The sequence below is a fragment of the Uloborus diversus genome, chromosome 2 (assembly GCF_026930045.1).
Source record: "Uloborus diversus isolate 005 chromosome 2, Udiv.v.3.1, whole genome shotgun sequence".
Taxonomy (NCBI): domain Eukaryota; kingdom Metazoa; phylum Arthropoda; class Arachnida; order Araneae; family Uloboridae; genus Uloborus; species Uloborus diversus.
Window position 1 is genome coordinate 202,606,906 of NC_072732.1, and position 20,934 is coordinate 202,627,839.

At 35.6% G+C, this 20,934-nt stretch overlaps 1 protein-coding gene across 1 annotated transcript in view; it reads left to right on the top strand.

Moving 5' to 3' along the window:
• LOC129216760 (calponin homology domain-containing protein DDB_G0272472-like) overlaps positions 1–20,934 on the top strand; it is a 110,472-nt gene that overhangs the window by 62,140 nt on the left and 27,398 nt on the right. Inside the window, exon 8 of the mRNA XM_054850977.1 lies at positions 18,480–18,598. Within this exon, the coding sequence (XP_054706952.1) occupies positions 18,480–18,598 (119 nt within the window). The remainder of the gene's footprint in view (positions 1–18,479; positions 18,599–20,934) is intronic.

Sequence of the window (20,934 nt, forward strand, 5' to 3'; positions counted from 1 at the left end):
TCCTAATTAACCAGCAATACTTTTGTAAATTTTTAGTCTTTCTAAAGGTTTTCCTTTCAAAATAGAATTGACTTAAGCATGAATTAATTTTATTATCTTGTAACTTATATGATATTACAGTTTACTCATAATAGGATCACAAAATTGCGTATTTGATAGTTACGACCTGATAGTTGCGCCCATAGCTATGGCCAAAATAAGGTTATAGACAGATCCAGATGTGCCCAGATCATGAGCATTGTACAGTTTCATACAGTAAAACTGAGGATCAAAAATGTTGGTTTAATCATTTTTCAATATCCAGTTTATTTTCCCCTAAATCTGATCAGGGCGTACTTCGGGAAACAATAATGCAATTTGTTATAGATTATTGCTCTACAAAGCTGAAAAAAATATGGTTCATAACAGAAAATTTTAACAAAAGAATTATTTGATAAAAAATTGATTAAATTAATGTTGCCCTATACCCAAATGTCATACGCGCTCGCCAACCTCTGAACTCTGAAGATGACAACATACAAATTAGCCTACTACAGTAAACTCCCGATTATCGGCGGTCGGATTATCCGCTGGTCTTTTCACACTTTTTTTATTAATTTTTTTACGGTCATTAAATGTTCTTTAAACTTATGATTGTGTTGCTGTTCGTTTTTAGCTTTTACATGCGTATATGTTTTTACATTCAATGTAGAAGATGCAATGTAGCAATGTTTTTATCTATAACATAAATGTATGTTTGAGTTTTATTCATATTTTTTAGCTTTTTACAGTAGTATCGTATTTTACCCATTGTTCGGATTATCCGAGGTTTTCGCTTATCCGCGGTTACCGTGCCACGCTATTCCGTGGATAATCGGGAGTTTACTGTACTTACAGTTACCAATCTTCTTGTTGTATGTAAAGTACCTGAATTTATAAGGCACAAAAAATTACATAAAAATAAGACTTGCCAATTTTGTGTGTGTGTCGTACCTATTTCTTTCCAGTAACTGTCATTACTTACTCCTCTTTATTCCACTATTATAACTGATTCCTAACCAATAAATGTGACTGAAAGAAGTCAGAATATTATTGTTCTTTGTTTGATATTTTGTATCATTTTATGTTTATTATTTAGACTCACAATTCAAGGCAAAGTATTTTGTTTTAGCCACAATATGAAAATTTCACCGTATCAGTTGATCCGATTTACTTTCATTCTATTAATTTAGATTTACATTAAAGAGGCATAAATTTTGAGCAGTCAGACACATATCTTATTATAATCAATTAACCAACGTTTTGAAGAACAAAAATTGCAAATTACTGCCGACACGTGTGTTTTTTTTTTCCTGTTATAAGGAACACCTTTTTCAATGCAAAAAAGTGTGAGCTTCTGGATGAAAAGTCATCCGAAGAAAGTGAACGGCTGACCTTTTTCGGATGACTTTTCATCCAGAAGCCCACACTTCTTTGCGTTGAAAAGGATGTTCCTTGTATCACCGAAACACGTGTCTTCTGTAATTTGAAATTTTTGAGCTTCAAAACGTTGGTTAATTGCTTATTTTAATTTTCAGCACAAAGGTATTTATTCGTTACATATCTTATAGCTGAAACTTAAAAGAAAAATGAATTGAACCTGTGGCAACGGCCTAAACTCAGAGAAACAGCGCATGCAAATCTGGCAAAGTTTATTTAAAAGTCTCCAGCTGAGTTGGCTAGCTCGCGGTATCTGGATTGATGTGTTGTGTAAATGTTAGATTATTCCGAGATGGAACTGATTAATTTATATTTATTTCTTTTAATGGTAATGTGTTTTGTTGCAATTTACAATAAATGTTCGCTTTTAACAACTGGATTACCCGTCTCTACATTGGTGACCTGAACACGCAGTTATCAGTTGGTAGCGAAATGATTTCAAGAAAGAATGTGTCGCAGCAATTCGCCGGAAGGTAATTTATTTCGACGAAAAACTTCAATTTTTTTCAACTGTCTTGCTTTTCTGTGCATGTGTCCTTTGAGGTTCTTGAGTGTAGCATTGTACCTAAGCTATTACTTGTTCATGTTACAAATTCAGTAAATATTTGTTTCATGTTAGTATGGAAACAAAAGAGAATTTAAATTTGACTCAAAAGGAAGTAAGTGCTGAAAACTTAAGTTGCAATAGGGTTTCTGTAAAAGTACCTAATTTTTGGCCTAATAATGCGAAGTTATTTTTTGTACAACTTGAAGCTAGTTTTAGGTTAGCTGGCGTTACGGTTGAACAAACGCAATTCGATCATTTGGTTGCGTCGCTAGATGCAGAAACTTTGTCTCATGCTACCGATATTTTATGTCAGCCGCCAGAAAAACCATACACCGCCCTTAAACAAAGATTGTTAGCGGAGTTCAAATTTTCTCAGAGTCGTAAAGTAAAGACATTAATTGAAGACTTAGAATTAGGTGACTATGTCCTAAGGTACTTAGGTCCATCTATGTTATTACGAAAAATGAAAGAATTAAGTGCGAGTCATGTAGATGATGATTTTTTAAAAAATATTTGGCTTCGTAGGTTACCGGTACCAGTGCAAACAATTTTAGCGGTCAGTTCTGAAAATTTAGAAAAGTTAGCGGAAATGGCAGACAAGATTTGCGAATATACTGGGTTGGTTGTAAACTCAATTGATAAGCAAACTTTTAAATACCAAACTGCTAGTACTGAAATTCAGTTGGAACAATTGCAACTGAAAGTAGATGAACTTACTAAAATTGTAAAAACGCGCAGTCGCTCAAGGTCTCCAAATCGATCTCAGGGCCGTAAACAATTTAATTTGAATGCTGAAAAGCGGAATAATTGGTTATGTTGGTATCATTTTAAATTTAAAGACAAAGCTACCAAATGTGTAAAACCATGCGCTTTTGAAGCGAAATTTTCAAATTTTTCAAAATCGTCGGAAGTTTCTATGACTTTTACTAAAACAGGATTTAGTCGCAGACTGTATATCACTGATATTTTAACTCAAACGAGCTATCTAATTGACACAGGCAGTGATGTTTCTTGTTACCCAAAATCCGTTTTGAATTTAGACAGCGGAAAAAAAGAATTCACTTTGTACGCTGCAAATGGATCTGGGATTGATACTTACGGTACTAAGTTATTAAATTTAGATTTCGGGTTAGGACGCAGATTGAGATGGCCGTTTATCATAGCTGACGTTACAAAGCCTATAATTGGGGCGGACTTTTTGCAGCATTTTGAATTGCTAGTCGATTTAAAGAAAAGGCGTATTTTAGATCCGGTGACTAAATTTAGTGCAAGCGGTCGATCGATATTTTGCGAGGTTCCGAATGTGAAAACAATTTATGGGAATTCTGAATATCAAGAATTGTTAAAGAAATATATTGAGATTACACAACTTAATGTTCTTTCACAAAAGGTAATGAAACATAATACAGTTCATTTCATTCCGACTGAGGGACCCCCTGTTTCAGCTAAGGCGCGTCGGTTACACCCAACGCAACTTCAAATAGCTAAACAGGAATTTGAATATATGCTTGACAAAGGGATTTGTAGACCGTCAAAAAGTAATTGGGCTAGTCCTTTGCATATGGTCCCAAAAGGCGAGTATGACTGGAGACCAACTGGCGATTACAGAGCACTAAATCGTATAACAGTTCGGGACAAATATCCAATTCCTCACATTTAAGATTGTGTTAGCATTTTACACGGGAAGAAAATATTCTCGAAAGTTGACTTAATAAGGGCGTATCACCAGATTCCTGTGAACCCCCCTGATATTCCGAAAACGGCTATAATAACACCTTTTGGGTTATATGAATTTCCGTTTCTAAACTTCGGGTTATGTTCAGCAGCCTAACATTTCAACGCTTTTTGGATGAGGTTTTGAGAGGGTTGAATTTTTGTTTTCCATACCTGGATGACATTTTAATCGCGAGTGAAAATCACCAGCAGCATAAAAAGCATTTAGAAGAAATTTTTAAACGTTTCCTTAACTACGGGATCGTTATAAACGAATCAAAATGTGAATTTGGGAAAGAAACTATAATTTTTTTAGGACATATGATAAACAGTAAGGGGTGTATGCCAGATCCAAAAAAGGTGAAGGCAGTGGTAGAGTTCCCTAAACCCAAAACTATTTCTGAACTTAGACGTTTTTTGGGTATGGTAAACTATTATCATCGCTTTATTCCAGATATCGCCGTGATCTTCATAAGTTTTTAATTAAAGCAAAAAAACGAGATAAGAGGGAAATTCCGTGGGATACTGCTTCAGAAACAAGCTTTGAAAAAATTAAAAGTGCTTTAGCGGAAGCGACTTTGCTTTATCACCCTTCTACTAATGCAGAACTTGCTTTAACAACTGATTGCAGTGATTTTGCGATGGGTGGTATATTGCATGAATTATCCCCCGAAGGTCCCAAGCCTTTAGGTTTTTTTTCAAAGAAACTATCGGCTACTCAATGTAAATATTCAACTTATGATACAGAATTGTTGGCAGCATATAGTGCAATTCAGTATTTTCGATACATGTTAGAGGCAAGGAAATTTATTTTGTATGTAGACCACAAACCTCTAACTTTCGCATTTCGGCGGAAACATGAAAAATCCTCCCCACGAACTATCCGTCAGTTGGATTTCATATCTCAATTTACTACGGATATCAGATATTTACCTGGTAAGGGAAATTTGGTTGCGGACAGCCTATCGCGAATATCGGAGATCACATTTTCATCTCTAGATGATATAGAAATGTGGGAAAAATCACAATCTGAGGATGAAGAACTTCAGGACGTTTTAGAGGGACGAATTAAGTACAGTGGTAAATTAGCTAAAGTTCCTATGCCTGGTACCGATAAATCTCTATATTGTGATACATCAGGAAATTATAATAGATTCTTTGTTCCGCAAATTCTAAGGCGTAAAATTTTTGATACAATGCACGGTTTGTCTCACCCCGGCATACGTGCTACAAAACGTCTTATCGATAGCAAATATGTCTGGCCAAATATAAACAAAGATATAACTGCTTGGTGCAGAGCTTGTGTTCCGTGTCAGCAGACTAAAGTACATTTGCATACTAAATCCCCGTTAGTTCAATTTTTAGTTCCGGATGAGAGATTTTCTCATATTCATTTAAACATAATAGGGCCACTAACACAAGTTCAAAATTTTAAGTATGGCTTGACTATAGTGGATAGATTTACGCGGTGGCCTGAAGTTGTGCTAATTACTGATATAACAGCAGAAACGGTAGCTCGTGCTTTCGTACAGTCATGGGTTTCTCGATTTGGTACTCCGCAAAGGATAACATGTGACAGGGGCAGACAGTTTGAATCTGAACTTTTTACGAGTCTATCAAAGATGCTTGGCATAAAATTAGCAAGGACATCGCCGTACAGACCCCAAAGTAACGGTCTGGTGGAAAGACTGCACCGACCATTGAAGCAAGCTTTGATGTGTTACAAATCCGATTGGGTTGAAGCACTTCCATTAGTGCTGTTGGGACTCAGATCTACGTTACGTGAAGACCTTGGCGCGTCCGCGGCACAGCTGACTTATGGGTCAACTCTACGGTTACCTTTACAGTTGTATGAAGAAAAAACTTTATCTAATATGCCTGACTACGTTGCACGTCTTCAAAGACTGATTAGCTCGCTAAGTCCACCTACCCCTATTCGGCATGGTCAACAACGGATTTATATCCCTAAAGATCTGCAAAACTGTACACATGTTTTTGTGCGCTTAGATGCTGTAAAAAAATCATTGCAGCCGCCATACGAAGGGCCTTATGAGGTCGTAAAGAGAATGGACAAGAACTTTTTGATTTCGGTGAACGACAAGGAAAAGATCGTTCACATCGATCGCTTAAAACCAGCATTTTTAATTGCTGGAGATTCCAATCCAAGGACTCCTGGAGTTACAACAAGGTTTGGCCGCAAAGTACGTTTTCGTCTCCCAATGGTCTTGTGAGAGTGGTGAGGGAGTCTGTGGCAACGGTCTAAACTCAGAGAAACAGCGCATGCAAATCTGGCAAAGTTTATTTAAAAGTCTCCAGCTGAGTTGGCTAGCTCGCGGTATCTGGATTGATGTGTTGTGTAAATGTTAGATTATTCCGAGATGGAACTGATTAATTTATATTTATTTCTTTTAATGGTAATGTGTTTTGTTGCAATTTACAATAAATGTTCGCTTTTAACAACTGGATTACCCGTCTCTACAAACCATTATAATTTCTGTCACTCATAAAACTGGATACAGTTGGTGCACCTACCATAGTACTACCTGCAGAATTATCCTAATTAAATCAGTAGATTGAGCAAACTATTACTGCATAGCTGATGCTTTTCACCCGATTATACTTAACTAACACAAAGTAAATCTATCTCTATATCTACATTGTTCTGAAAATTACATTATAAAAGGTTTTATCTCGCAGCATAATGTATCACCAAATTCTCTTTTTATATTTTACGCACGAGATAGGAGTGACAATACGTTCGATTAGCCTGGAGAGACAACGAAATTGATCGGTAATGAGAGTGTCAAAAACAGAGCCGACAACTCGTGTAACACTAGCTCCAGGCCGAGATTAGAATTCTGGGTAATTCGATACTGCGGTTGCCAGATACTGACTCTTCGTGGAGAGAAAAAATGAGACATTAAAGATTAGCTCATAGTATCGTCTGACAAGATAACATTAAAAAAATAAAAGAAAAGAAAAATCGTAGTACATTTTTTAAATGCAAAATCGATTTAATCGTTTTAATTTATCTTTTAAGATTAATTCAAAAATGATTGCACGAAAAGAAGTATCTTTAACCAACCAAAGGAAAGGAATTTTGATTTAGCAAGATGCGTTTTCTCTCTTTTTTTTCACCTTTTTTTTCCTTTGTCTATTTAGAGCATCTCACAAGATGAATCATTTGCAGTTATTCTTTTTCTAATCGATTTGGAGTAATCAATCTTAGGTACATGTCTTCATTCGACCAATGAATGATGAACAATAAAAATGAAGCTTATAGGTGAAAAACCCGCGACTTTCATATGAATTGGCAAGTTTACATAATAAATGTCTTATTAAATAAAAAAAATAATAAAAATAAAACTCATTGTTTGAGAGAATTGGTTGCCAAAAAGCAGAAACATTAATGGTAGTCATAAGAGGTTTGAACGAAGTCTTATCTAAAGTATACGTAGAGCATCAGGGACATTTTTAACCGACTTCAAAAAGAAGAATTTATCAACTCTTGTTACGCGTATTCTCTTTGATCTATCTAAGAATATTTCAGTTCTATGGATTGCTTTCGTTTGATTATTTCAGTTCAACGGGTTGCTTTCACTTAATTATTTCAGTTTAACGCATTGCTTTCGTTTGATTATTTCAGTTCAACGGGTTGCTTTCACTTAATTATTTCAGTTTAACGCATTGCTTTCGTTTGATTGTTTCAGTTCAACGGATTGCTTTCGTTTGATTATTTCAGTTCAACGGATTGCTTTCGTTTGATTATTTCAGTTCAACGGATTGCTTTCGTTTGATTATTTCAGTTCAACGGATTGCTTTCGTTTGATTATTTCAATTTGCGGAATAATTTCCACACGAACTTAATCAATGAGGGTCTCGTGTTACATTGCCAGTTTACACTAAAATATATATTCATACTTACTCTAAAAAACAAAATTAAGGAAAAACAAACAAAATTCCCATTTGTATAAATCACTAAAATCACCAAAATAAATTCATTCGCTAAACATTATTAATGCCGTACGTTAAAACCTAACTAATAAAGTCGGCCATAATAACTAATAAAGTCGGCCATAACAACTAATAAAGTCGGTCATAATAACTAATAAAGTCGGTCATATAGCGAGTCATTAAGCGTCGTATATGTAATCATTAAGTATATCATCCATGATAAGTGCAAAACTAGTACAGGACATCAAAACAAGATCAAACTTGTAAATTTCTAATCCCTCTACTTTTCAGTACTTTTTTTTTTCTTTCGCATTCAAGAAACTACAGGAAAAAATAGCACCCAACTTTTCCTCTCGTTACCAAAATAAACTGTTTTATTATCCAGCAGCAAATTGAGAATTGTGCATTACATTCTTGTTCATTATTTAAGACAATAGCTTTTGAAATAACCGTTAGAATTTACGCGTTTAAAAACCTTTGATACTATTTTAGAGCTATCCCAGTAGGAAAACTATCCTAGATTTTGCAGATCTGTTAACATTTTGTTTTTTTGAGATGATTTTCGCAATGATCTTCAGCTATGCAAATCCGACTGATTCCTAATGCTTTACACAAATTACATGTGTATTTGATGTTTAATAAATTATAATGTATCCTTATAATATATTAGGGGCTCCCAAAATTTTCTGAATTACCTCATCCTATAAAGAATTAGAGTTATCTCGCAGCACTCTAATCTATATTGTAAACATTAATATTGATATCATGGACACTTCGCAGCACCCCTCGCATCTTCGCGCAAAATCCCAGGGTGCGTTGGCACTTTTTGAAAATAAGGATGTTCTCCCGGCACCCTAGTCTACCTCCATTACACATATTTATATTGATACCATGGATACTTCGCGGCACTCCTCGTATCTTCCTGCAGAACCCCAGGGTGCCGCGATGCCAATTTTAAGAATTAGTATGTTCTAATAGAACCCTAGTCTCTCTCTTTTTTGCACATTTATAATGATACTGTTGAGCGTCAAAGTAAGTTTCTAAATTCAAAAATTATTACCATACATTTTACTTCTTCAACGCTTCCAAAAGTCGCGGGGCAATGAAATCATTTGAACTATGGTCTTCGGATATTCTTTCTATTCCTTCGTGTAGAAATTGTAACACAAACAGCTTGAACAAACACTTCAACTTTTAACTGAGAACAATTTAATTATAACACATAAACTACAATGTTAGTTGCAAACAAAACTTGTTAGTTAATAAACACAACATGAAGATTTTTGTAACGAACTCGCGCGAAATGTGAAGGACTGTGAACTGTTACATACTGCGATAAAATTTTCTAAAGACTGCCACGTAATGATAACAATTGCTACGAGTTGCGCGAGTCCGGCTGTTTTATAGAAACTGAATTACTTAGTTCAGTTCAGTTCTTAGGCATTTTTCACAGATACCATGGACACTTCACCGCACCCCTCGCATCTTCCTGCGGAGTCCCAGAATATCGCGGCACCCAGTTTTGGACCCCCTTTAATAGATTATCATGATTTTATCTTCATTTAAAAAAAAAATGCCCAAAATTACATTAGAAACCTTTTTTCCACTAATTGCGAGAATTATTTTTCCTGAGTTGTATTAAGATCTTTCAATTATATTTTAAGAAATTACTTACAAAACTAGTTTGCACATTTGTTGTACCGTTTCAAAAAAGCTCACTTAATATTAGTGCACCGGGAGCTCATCTTCTGCCCTCCTTTTTGTTTTTCTGTGAAGTTTTACATATCAGACGGAACTTAAGCTGTGAATATATGAAAGCAAATTATGAAAACAATTGGGTTCCCGTAGTTTTGCGTTAGATATTAAGCCCTGCTTAACCGCATCAGTCGTAATTATGAAATACTTTGTCAAAAAAATGTTTTTATTTGATAGACAGTGCACTGTAGTAAATAGCATCCTTATAGACAAAATTTCAAGTTTGTAGGCAAAGAATTAGTTAGTGTTAACACAGTTATGATATGTCCAATATTCCCAAAGCATATTTTTAAAATACATAATTCAGGAGAAAAAAAAGCGACGAAATATCAAACAAACTTCATCGTAAAATGTACTGCAAACAAATAATAAAACATAATATAAGAATTTTGAAATTATCAATTAAAGATTGTATATTTTAAATTAAAAAAAAGTAAAAAAAAATAATCTAGCCTTTCTGACCAGAATTTATGGTTGGAAAAATGAGCCAGTCAAAATCTCCCAACCAGAAATTGTTAGTTTTGTCAATCCCAAAACGAAAAATTTTTGTACAGATAATAATGAGCAGAATGTAAAGAGTCAATTACAAAAAAGTTAAGCAATTTAATCAATTATCAAATAATAAATAGCTGTTTAAAGAACATATTCGGCATAACGGATGCCTGGTTTGAAGGGATAAATATTTTTAAAAGAATCTGAGTAAAATTTGCAAGTCATTTTAGTTTAATAAAATTAACTATTAAAACTTATAATATATTTTGTGGACGTTTTGAAATAAATAAATAAATAAATGTAACTTTTTCTTATAAGCGATAAACATTGCTATATTTCGTCAAATTCTTCAATTTATAAAATAAAAATACAATAAACTGGTAACAAGAACGACAAGAGGGAATGTTTCCGCAATGTACTGTAACCGCTGGCGTGAATTAGAATGCTGGTTAATCTAATAGAACAAAAACGTGATGCAAGCGATTGTAGCAAAGACAGAGAAAGGCCCCGAGCATTGTTTGAGTACAAAGTAATCAGATGCGTTAAATATACTTGTGCGTGTTTTGATACGAGTAAAAGCTTCCATTCTATATTGTGAGGTTAATATGTCAATGAGTTAAAAATAACAGAAAAGGAACGAGCACGAAAAATCACCATGTTTTACTAAATCACTTCTCATGTAGATTGTGTTACCGTCCCAAAAATCAGATTTGAAAACACTAAAACAATTTGGTAATTTTCAATTTTATAGTTGAGGCAGTGAGAAGCAAAGGGATAAAATAAGTGCGAAAACTAACGCGATAACTAGTACAATTAGCGAATGAGGAAAATTAGGTCGAAATTTGAGGGAATTTTTTTCCGCCAATGCATTACTTCCTTTAATTTGTAAAAGGAAGTTAAAATAAAAAAAGAAAAGAAAAAACACTGGGGGAAAACTCATAGGAAAAACGAAAAATCGAAAATAATCACTTCTCTTTAAAATACACACACACACACAAAAGCCCTTTTAGAGATCCACACTCAAAGCCAGCAACAACAAAAAGAAAAACACTGCTGAGTCTTGTTTTTTTTTCTTTTAAGCATTATTGCTGATGTTCTAATAGACTTAGAAACTTCGAACAGTGTCTATTTTTATTTCAAAAACTTAACTTTTCGATTAGCGTGATTAGCGCAAATATGTAAAGCGTGCAGTTAATTTTTCATACCCAGTTATGTCTTGCATGAAAATTGCGAAAAAAAAGGATTAAAAAAATGAAATGCTTAAGTAATGACTTTCTTTGTTTGCATTTATGATGTAATATAATTCGAATGACAAAAATTTAATTCTCCTCTTCTTAAATCTAATATTTATAAAAGGATTGAAAAATCTCCCAGTGCTAACACATTGAGGTAAACATAACTAATTGTGTGGTCACAGAAACGTTTTCATTAATACAAATTGTGAATTAGTTTGACAATAGCTGAAACAACCATTTTAATTTTTTAGTTTACTTACAGTATCGCACAAAGTACTACTTCAACTTATTCTGTGCAGCTTAATATTGAATAGCACTAATATTTTACGGCAAACTGAAACTAAAAATCAATTTCAGTAAGTTTTCTCACGATTGTGCAATCAAGTAGCAAACATTTTTACTTTAAATTTGGACTTAAACAAAAAAAAAAAAAAAAAACAAGGGGCCCCCTGTTCACTGACACTCACCAACCCCCGAAGATTGCTTCGCAATCTTATTTGATTCGCAAAGATTTAAATCGCCAATTAGAAAGAAACAGATTGTAAACGCATTATGAGCTCCCTTTGAAACAAAGAGCACCCCTTCCCCGGGTTTCAAAATAACTTGTACCATCTTGCAGAGCCGTAAGGGTTAAGGGGCTCCTGAGCATTGCAAAACTGCAGTTTCGTACGTTTGAAAAGTCGCTAAAATATTCGTGGTGTCTAGTAATAAATTTTGCTCTTTAGCTCGATGCTTGAATTAAGTTGATCCTAAGATTTTCCGTTAAAATCGAAACGCTTAAAGTTTCTGAATAAGAAAGAAGAAACATGCTAATCGAAAAGACGTAATTATTGCCACGCCAAATAAAACATGAATAATTTTAATGGATGTGAGATTATTCGAACTTGATTTTCAACAGCTTGCAACTTTTTTTCCTTTGGAGATAGAATCTTACTTTTTCGACCTTAGGTCGAGTTAGATCTGGAGTAAAAAATGCCGCTCTTTCTAGTGGTGTCAAAAATAAAACTGTGGGTCAATTCCTTCGCTTTTTACTGATAGATTTAATAAAGAAAGTAGTGCATAAATTTTAGCGAAGCCTAAAACAGTCCGAGCCAAAAACGCAAATAACTCCCGCCGTATTTAAGTTAGAGCATTCTACTCTTTCCAACGACATATAATATTAATATTTGCAAGTAATTTTTCACCCCTTTAATGGGCAATGATGGGCAATTTACGCGATTTTTGAACTTAATTAATTAAAAAAACTAATTCGAATTTTAAAAAATAAAACCCCAGGTGCACAAGCCCGGGCTAGAAGTACATTTGTAAAAAATTTCAAGGCTGTAGGTGCTATGAGGTCTTCTGGACGTAGGTCAGCCACAAACGTCCTTCCAGAATTTCTTAGAAATCTTACTTTTATTAACTATAAAGAGAAAAGACTGTTTAAGTACCACATGACCACCCCAGGAGGCAAAGGATTCAACATACCTCTACAACAAAACGTTTACTTAATATCAAGATATTCTCAAAAAAACTTGCCCTATTCTTTTTAAAGAAGCGTCCTTAAAAATTTGTTACCTAATGATGTCATAGGAACAATTACAGCATTATACCTTACTTCATTAGAAATGCAACAATTTCTATTCTTTGAAGGAAAAAAAACCAAAAGTAATTATTCTTTGCATTTCTGCATGAAGGTCATTATAAGAACAAAGATGCTAACATGTTTGCGCCCTCTAATGCCGTTAGAAAAAGCAATAAAAATATAAATCCCTTTTTTCTCGACCGAAAGCAATCTAAAAGCGCTCATTACATTGTTATAAAGGCTTTCTTTTTCTTGAGGCACGAAAGCACATTTTTTCAACTTTCATCTTTCATGCAGACGATTATGCACACTTCTTGAAAAATATTTTTAAACCTCTCGGAAGTAATGACATTGTAGTTTTGAATGTGCATGCAGGAAAGTGCAATTGCTCATTAATTTCTCATCTTAAAATGGAAAAAATAAAATCACGAAGGTTACCCAGAAATAAACGAGCCTAACTTACCTTATACACTGCTCGACATTGAAAATGCAACACCAAAAGGAGTGGTCAGAAAATGATGAAATTTGGAAAAAAGACAGACAGCAAGGAATAATGAATGATCTTAATTTCAAAATGATAGGCAGAATACAGAGCGAGAACGGCGTCGGCTCAGTAGGATGTAGGACCACTGCGGACAGCGATACACGAAGAAACACGTCTAGGCATAGAGTCAATAAGGATGCGGAGGGTGTCCAGAGGGATGGCTCTCAATTCCCTTTAAACCATTTGCCACAGTTCGTCCTCTGAACGAGGCAGGGACAGAGTCTGCAAACAACGCCCAATCACATCCCACACATATTCGATTGGTGACAGGTCAGGAGAGTATGGTGGCCAGGGAAGCATCTGTGTGCCTTGAAGAGCATGTTGGCAGATGCGAGCACTGTGTGGTCGGGCGTTATACTGCTGAAAAATTGCAATAGGTAGCCCTTCAAGGTACGAAATTGCCACTGGCCACAGCACATTATCCAAGTATCGTTGGGCCGTCATAGTGCCCTGAATACGAACTAGAGGTGATATGGAATTTTACGCGACGCGTCCCAAACCATTATGCCACGTTGTCGTGCGGTGGGGTGTTCCACAGTTACTGCCGGATTATATCTGTCTCCACGTCGACGCCACACACGTATGCGGCGAATATCACTGGATAAACAAAAGTGGGATTCATCTGAGAACACGACATGTCGCCATTCCGTCAATCACGTCGCTCCCGTCCGGCACCATACTAAACGTTGCTGTCTATGTTGTGGGGTCAATGGCAGTCTTCTTAGCGGACGCCGTGATTAAAGACCACGTGCGACCAAACGACGGGAAATGGTTCTGGTTGACACGGGAACATTCAGGGTATCTTGCACCTACTGCAAAATCGAGGAACAAGTGACTTGTGGGTCTGCTACAGCTTGTCAGTGAATGCGTCGATACACGCGTTCTGACGTCACTCTGGCTGCCCCTGCACCCCACAATCTTCCCATATTTCGTTGCTCCAACCGTCTTCGGCACAGCCGATGCACAGTGCTCGCATCCATGTGGGTATCAGCTGCGATTTGACGTACGGACCAACCTCCCCTACTCATTCCGATCACCATACCCCTCTTAAAATCATCTATCTGCTGGAAGTGCCTTTGTTGACGCCAGCCTGGTATCCTCCAAGACAAAAACAAAATTTCTTCGATAATTCTCCTGTCAGAAATAACGACACGAATATTGCAAATTCTGCAAGTTCCTTCAATTATATCTTACTTCACTTGCGTCGGAGAGCTGCGCATTTCACATCATTTACATAACTCAGTGATGTACGTCTACTCTAAAATTTGCATAAATTTCTGAACACTCCTTCTTGATGCTGTATTTTCAATATTGAGCAGTGTATATATTGTAATAATCGTTATGATTAAATTTCGGATCCAAGCTATATCAAAAAAGAAAAAAAAAATCCCTTATCGATAAAATTGCCAGTAATGAGTTAAAACCAATGTAATCTAATCCGCTAAAATGCGGTTTCTCAAATTATTAATAAGTACGTTTTCGTGAAGTCCAACTGTCAAAACCTCATGTTCAGTGGTAGCCTCTAAGACTTGGAATCAGAAAATCTCGGGTTTGAATTTTCAGCGGTTAGGTAGTTGCTGTAAGTGCCGAGGAGGTCAGGTAGCTGTGACATGTTATCTAATGCCCATCGACTAATCTGTTGTGTGTGTTTTCCTGATTTAATAATATTTAATAAGCAGGTGTAAGGCCGAAACCGCCGCGAATTTTTGAGGGAAGGGTCCCCCCTTCCTCCGCTGTGGCCCCGATGAAAGTCTTTCAGGGAAGTACTTTTTTCTTAAAGGGTTTTTTTTATACTGAAAATCGATAGAAAAAGCTTGAAAAGATCCATTACTTTTTACTTAACATAGAACATACAAACCAAATATCAAGGAATTCAAATAGAAACAATTGCAGTATTCAAACATTTATATACGTTTAAGATGAAACATATGTAAATAAAAAGCTGGATTGTAGTAAATTTTAAGCAGTTTCTGGCAGTTAACTTATTTGAAAACGCATTAAAGCTTTCCTTGAAATCTGCAGAAAGTAATCTATTAATTCCAATCAAAACGGAAGCAATTTTACTTCTTTTACGCAACACTAAAGGAACCTATTCAGTAAGTTAATAAGCACGAAACTGCAGTCCTCGCCTGGAATTGACTGAACTGGCGGTGTATTTCACGTACTAAAGGAACCTACTTCAAAAATAAATAATTTATATTTGACTAAAAATGCTTGCAGCTGATATGACTTAACTTGATTCTTTTAACGCCTAGTGGCGAATGAGGCCGCTAGCGTGTCATTCCATCCCGACCAGTTTAATGCCGCCTCCCTAGCACTCCCCTAGCTTGGCCAACCAAAGGCATTTCTTTCTTGTATGGCCATCTGACGCCAGGTTAGTTTTGGACGCCCGCGCATCATCTCGCCATCATTGGTCCACGTGATAGTAGTTCTGGTTGAATATATTGCCTGGATTCTGAGAACATGTTCTATCCATGGCCATATGAGGCAGTGAGAAGCAAAGGGATGTAAGTGGACATTTTCAAGTATTGAGTGAAACGTGTTTAAATATTAGACTTCCATTGGCATTTTTTTCTAAATCATGCTGTATAGCAGCAACTACCAGGGCTACTAGTACCATCTCTTGCCCCAAGACAGAGGAGAGGTGCACCTACCATGTGTACTAGTTATCTCCAAATTCTTAATTTTGCCACTTACATAACTTTACTTCTCACTACTTCATATGAGCTTTTCTACCATTGTGGCTACGGGCTAGCAATTTGTGCGTTCATATAGGTCTGCATTCGATATTTGCATTAACTTGTAACGGATATAAATATGATGGGTTAACAATACACAGAATAAGCTTCCGAACAAATGTCAAATAACTAATAGAACTGAATTTTAAAAAATGGCTAGTAGAATGTACTGTTAACACAAAACAACAGTAAAAAAACACATGACAATCTCAAAGATTCAAACTTGAACCAGGTGGTAACTTCAGTTGAAAAAGCAGACTCTGTCGATATGCTCAAAACAATCAAGCACAGTAGAACAGATCAAAATGAGAAAAGAAGCGTAGGAAGAAAAGTGCTGAGTTTCGCAAATACACTACAATTCCCAATATACTCCAGAAATTGCTCATTCGATAGTTTGCCTTGTGATCTTGTTGCAGGATGGAAGTTCCATCTAGTGAGAAAACAAATTTTAATATCACAAGTACCATGAAAAGCACGCTACCAATGTGTATTTTCAAGTTGAAAAGTAACCAATGAATGAATGAAGTGAAAAAAATATATTTTCTTATTTTCACTTGATATATTTTTCCTTTACTGAAGTACAACGGATTGAAACTCCAATAATACACTTTGTTTCCAGCAAAGGCAGCGTAAAAAATACATTTAAATAGAAGAGCAAAAGCTTACTTTCCCACATACCAGCATTGATTTTGTAATATTAGTTAATATTAATCTTTATCTTCAAATTAGGCTTAATAATCCTAATCATCTGCTAAAACATTGGTTTTAGGACAGCAAATATCAATTCAGCCTAAAATGGTTACGAATACTTATTGAGGAATTAATACTTCCTTGTTCTCCAATTAATTATCTTTACATTTGAAAACGTTCCAACTATCGAGGAAATTTCTATTTTACTAAAATTTTTACAATATTCAAACACAGAGTGTCAGGACGTACAAAATGAAAGAAAAATAAATAAAAAGCTGAATGACAATGGTTATGTGACAACAATATTTATATAAAACAATATTTTCATTTATTTATACATTACATAAACCATTATCGTATTTATCCGATCTGAAACACAATATCATAATATTTCATTCATACTTGCTTCATGTACTTCACAAAAGATTATGCAAAAAATGCATTTACTCTAAAATTATTCATTTTAAGGATTATTTTTTAAAATGAAAGAATCTAGTTTATGATTTATCTTGCGTTAGTTGACGTCCGTAATCCCACTTTAGTTAAGTTAATGGCAACAGTTTTAAACCCACCCCAAAATCGACAAAAGCATTTATCGATTGCAGATAACAAAGAGATTAGGCCTATTGTGTTCTACATTAATAGCCTATTCTGTCTAGATATTGTTGGGACTAAATTGCTGTATAGAACAACCGTGTAAATTCAGCGCAACTCCCTAATCAATGTGTAAAATTTTTACTTCTAGTATATTTTATTCATTGCTTTTAATAAAGTTAGTCATGAATGTATATTCTAGAAACATTTATTACATTTTTAATATTTGGCATTGTGTTGAAACTGGTAGAGCTCTTCATGTTCAAGTTAATGGCGTAACAGTCCCAGAGGTCCTTATTGCACCAGGTTTTTTTTTTTTTTTCGTGCAGAGAACCTAGATGTGCAGTGTCTACCTAGGTGAGTCTTAGTGTGCAATAAGGGAAAAGCTCCTAGGTGTCTACTGTGCACCTAGGTTTGCCTTTAGCGTGTGCAGTGAGGGGAAAATCACCTAGGTGAACCTTAATGTACAACAGTTAGGGTAAAAGCACGTAGATGAAGGTGATCTGTGTGCACCTCGGTATGCCTTAGTGTATAGTTGTGGAAAAACGCACCTAGGCGTACCTTAAGGTAGAGTTAAGGAAAAAGCGCATACGTGTGAAGTCTGCCCCTAGGTATGCCTTAATGAATAGTAAGGAAAAACGTATGCAAATAGGTATGTCTTAGTGAGCAGTTAGGGAAAAAGCACCAAGATATGCCTTATTGAATAGTAAGGAAAAACGTACCTAGGTGTGCAGTGTGCAGTTAGGGAAAAAGCACCTAGGTATGCGTTAGTGTACAGTTGGGGGAAAAGCGCCGAGGTACGCAATGTGCACTACGTATTATGCCATAGTGTACAGTTAGAGAAAGTACCTAAATGTGCTTTCACTAACTGTGCACAGTTAGGGAAAAGCTGCCTTCAAAAAAAGATTTCTAGTCGCGGCTACCCCATATGTAACACCAAATGAAGGACAAACAAAAACCTCACATGCAGCAACACAAAGAAAAAAGGGTTCCCGAAGTCCGAACTTACGGTTAAATGAACGGTTTGGTTCACTCATAGCCTCGAAAAATCTGTTGAGTTTTTAATTCTTTTTAATAGTAATTTTACTCAAAGCTATTTTATGTTATGTGTATTTGTTTTATGACATTTATTTTGAAACAAAAGAATTAAGTTGTTTCCCTTTTTTTAATCAACTATCATCATTTTACCTTTCAGAATTGCCGCCGATTAAAGCGCCCGTTGGCCTAGCTCCTAATCCCAACTTGAAAAATATTCGCTCGAAAATTGGATCGTTTGACAACATCAGATATAAGCCCGGAGGTGGTGACAAGAAGGTAATTGCTAAAATTTCTTTTCCCTTTCATTTTTATGGCAGAGAGCTTAAGTACGGTTAAATTTGAAAGTGTGCGTTTTATATTCAGCCATTAAGTTTTTCTCAAATGGTAAAAAAGTACTAAGTTTCCATTTCGATCGTATGTCGTCAGGAATAAATTCCGTGTTTGAAGACTGCGGCTCTTAATTATTCAAACTGAAAATTATGCCCAAAATTTTGACAAATACTGAATACATTTTTCAATGCTGAATATAAATCAATATCTTTCATTATATTCAGCATTGTTAAATTTATAATCAATGCTGAATATAAATTTAACAATGCTGAATATAATGAAAGAAAGCTTCGAGTTTTCGTACCACGTACATGTAGTTGGGTAAATCAGCTCCAAAGAGCGAAATCTTTTAATGTGTTTTTCCCCATTTGCGTTTTCTTAACCAATACTTTTCTAAGATTTTCAAGCAATTAAAAATGTGCTTTTTTCTTTTTTTATACTAAATCTTTTTTTTTTTTTTTTTTTTGTGCTAAAGAAAATGAAAAAGGACTCTTAGCAATTTCGAATGTTCTGTACTAACTCTTCAATGTAATTTACTCCCTTACAAAGATTTATCTACTGCTTCTTTCGGAAAGGTACACTAGGGAGAAAAAAGAACTTCAAAACATCAAATTATGTATACTAGGGGGGCTCCGCACCCTGATCTTTTAGATCAGCTATCCCCGTTCGCTATCTTCGGTGGGTGACAGTTGATTATTTTAATACTTTTCATTGTGTCAGGACATCTTTGGATGTTTGACCTCTTATTTCGACCCCTTGTGACTTACAGGGAATCAGACAGAGCAGAATAGAAACAGAATATTCCTTGATGTCCCGTTTCTAACGGTTCCAGTACTGACCTTGTACACATTGCCAGTCCGAAGAGGATAAATTTAACAGACAGACACACAGACTAACGTGCGCAGGTTTGATAGTATAGAATTTCAATATCAAGATATAAAACAATATTACTTTTTAAATGTAAAAAAAGGAATGGGAAGTTTAATTCTGCCTATATTATACAATATTTTAGACGAGCAAAAAATGTCAACTTCAATCTGCGCTCAAGATTTTAATAGGGGGAACATAAAGTTTTTTTTTCTTCTTTCATTCAAAAATGGAAGTCCTTTAAATAAAAAATAACGTTTAAGAATTGCTAAGAATTTCATTGAGATCGTTTTCCCGTTTCACAATTTTGGAAAAAAATGCATGTGAATTCGTTTTTATCATGGTGTTATCTTCTTTAAAAAATGCATTATAATAAGCTTAATATTATAGTTTCTACAGAGGAAAACTTGGCTTCGAGTGATATCTCAGACTCATTGTTAATCTACGAGAGTTGATTCGAAACTCAGGTTAACATCAGTTTTAGAAACTGACAACATTGCTTAGTGTCGGAAAATTTATGTCTTTGAAAAGAAGAAACTTTGCTCAGCTGTGTCTTCATAATTGGCATCTTTTGCTACACATTTTGTAGACGATGCTCCATTTTCAGTTTGCCAATGTCGTAGAACATCACCGCCAACGAGTTGTGGAAGTGTTTCACCTCTCCTTTGACTTTGTGGTCGCTCCGGAAGGGTCGGACATTTAAGTGTTCCTTTAACTTAGGGAACAAGTGGTAATCACTAGGAGCGAGGTCTGGACTGCATGACGGTGTTAGAGGTATGACAGTCCTGCCAAAGTCTGATGGTCTTATACTCCATTGTTTAATCGTAGACTTCCATTAGAACAACTTTTATCTCCCTGCACCCCTTTCAAACGTATTGAACTCGCATACACTTATCGGCATAACCTTTGTTCTATGACGATGAATATCTACTAAACTTCACTCACGGGAAAGAAATACTAGATGTAAAGAAATGCACCTTTGGCAAACTCAATCAAGTGCTTGGTTTGAACAAGAACAGACTGGTGCCCAACAGGTGGCGAATGCGAATCATATTGGTTAACTACGGAAAAGCTTCTAGAAACCTTTTTTTTTTTTGAGCAATCACGATTGCTTATTGTTCTCACTTGACTGTTTTGTTCTACTATCATTTTATTTTCCCGCCAGCACCCTCTGCAGAAATCACCGTCTCCTCACGATGCTGCTCCTATAGCGAAAACCGTCTCCAGGTTGCATCCATATGCTACACACACGCGCATACATACACAACTACACACACACACACGCGCGCGCAAACACAGAAATACATACACCTACGCACACAAACACATGCACACACTCAAACACATACACACACTCAAACACATACATACAGACACCTACACATACACACACACCTACACACAACTACCCACAC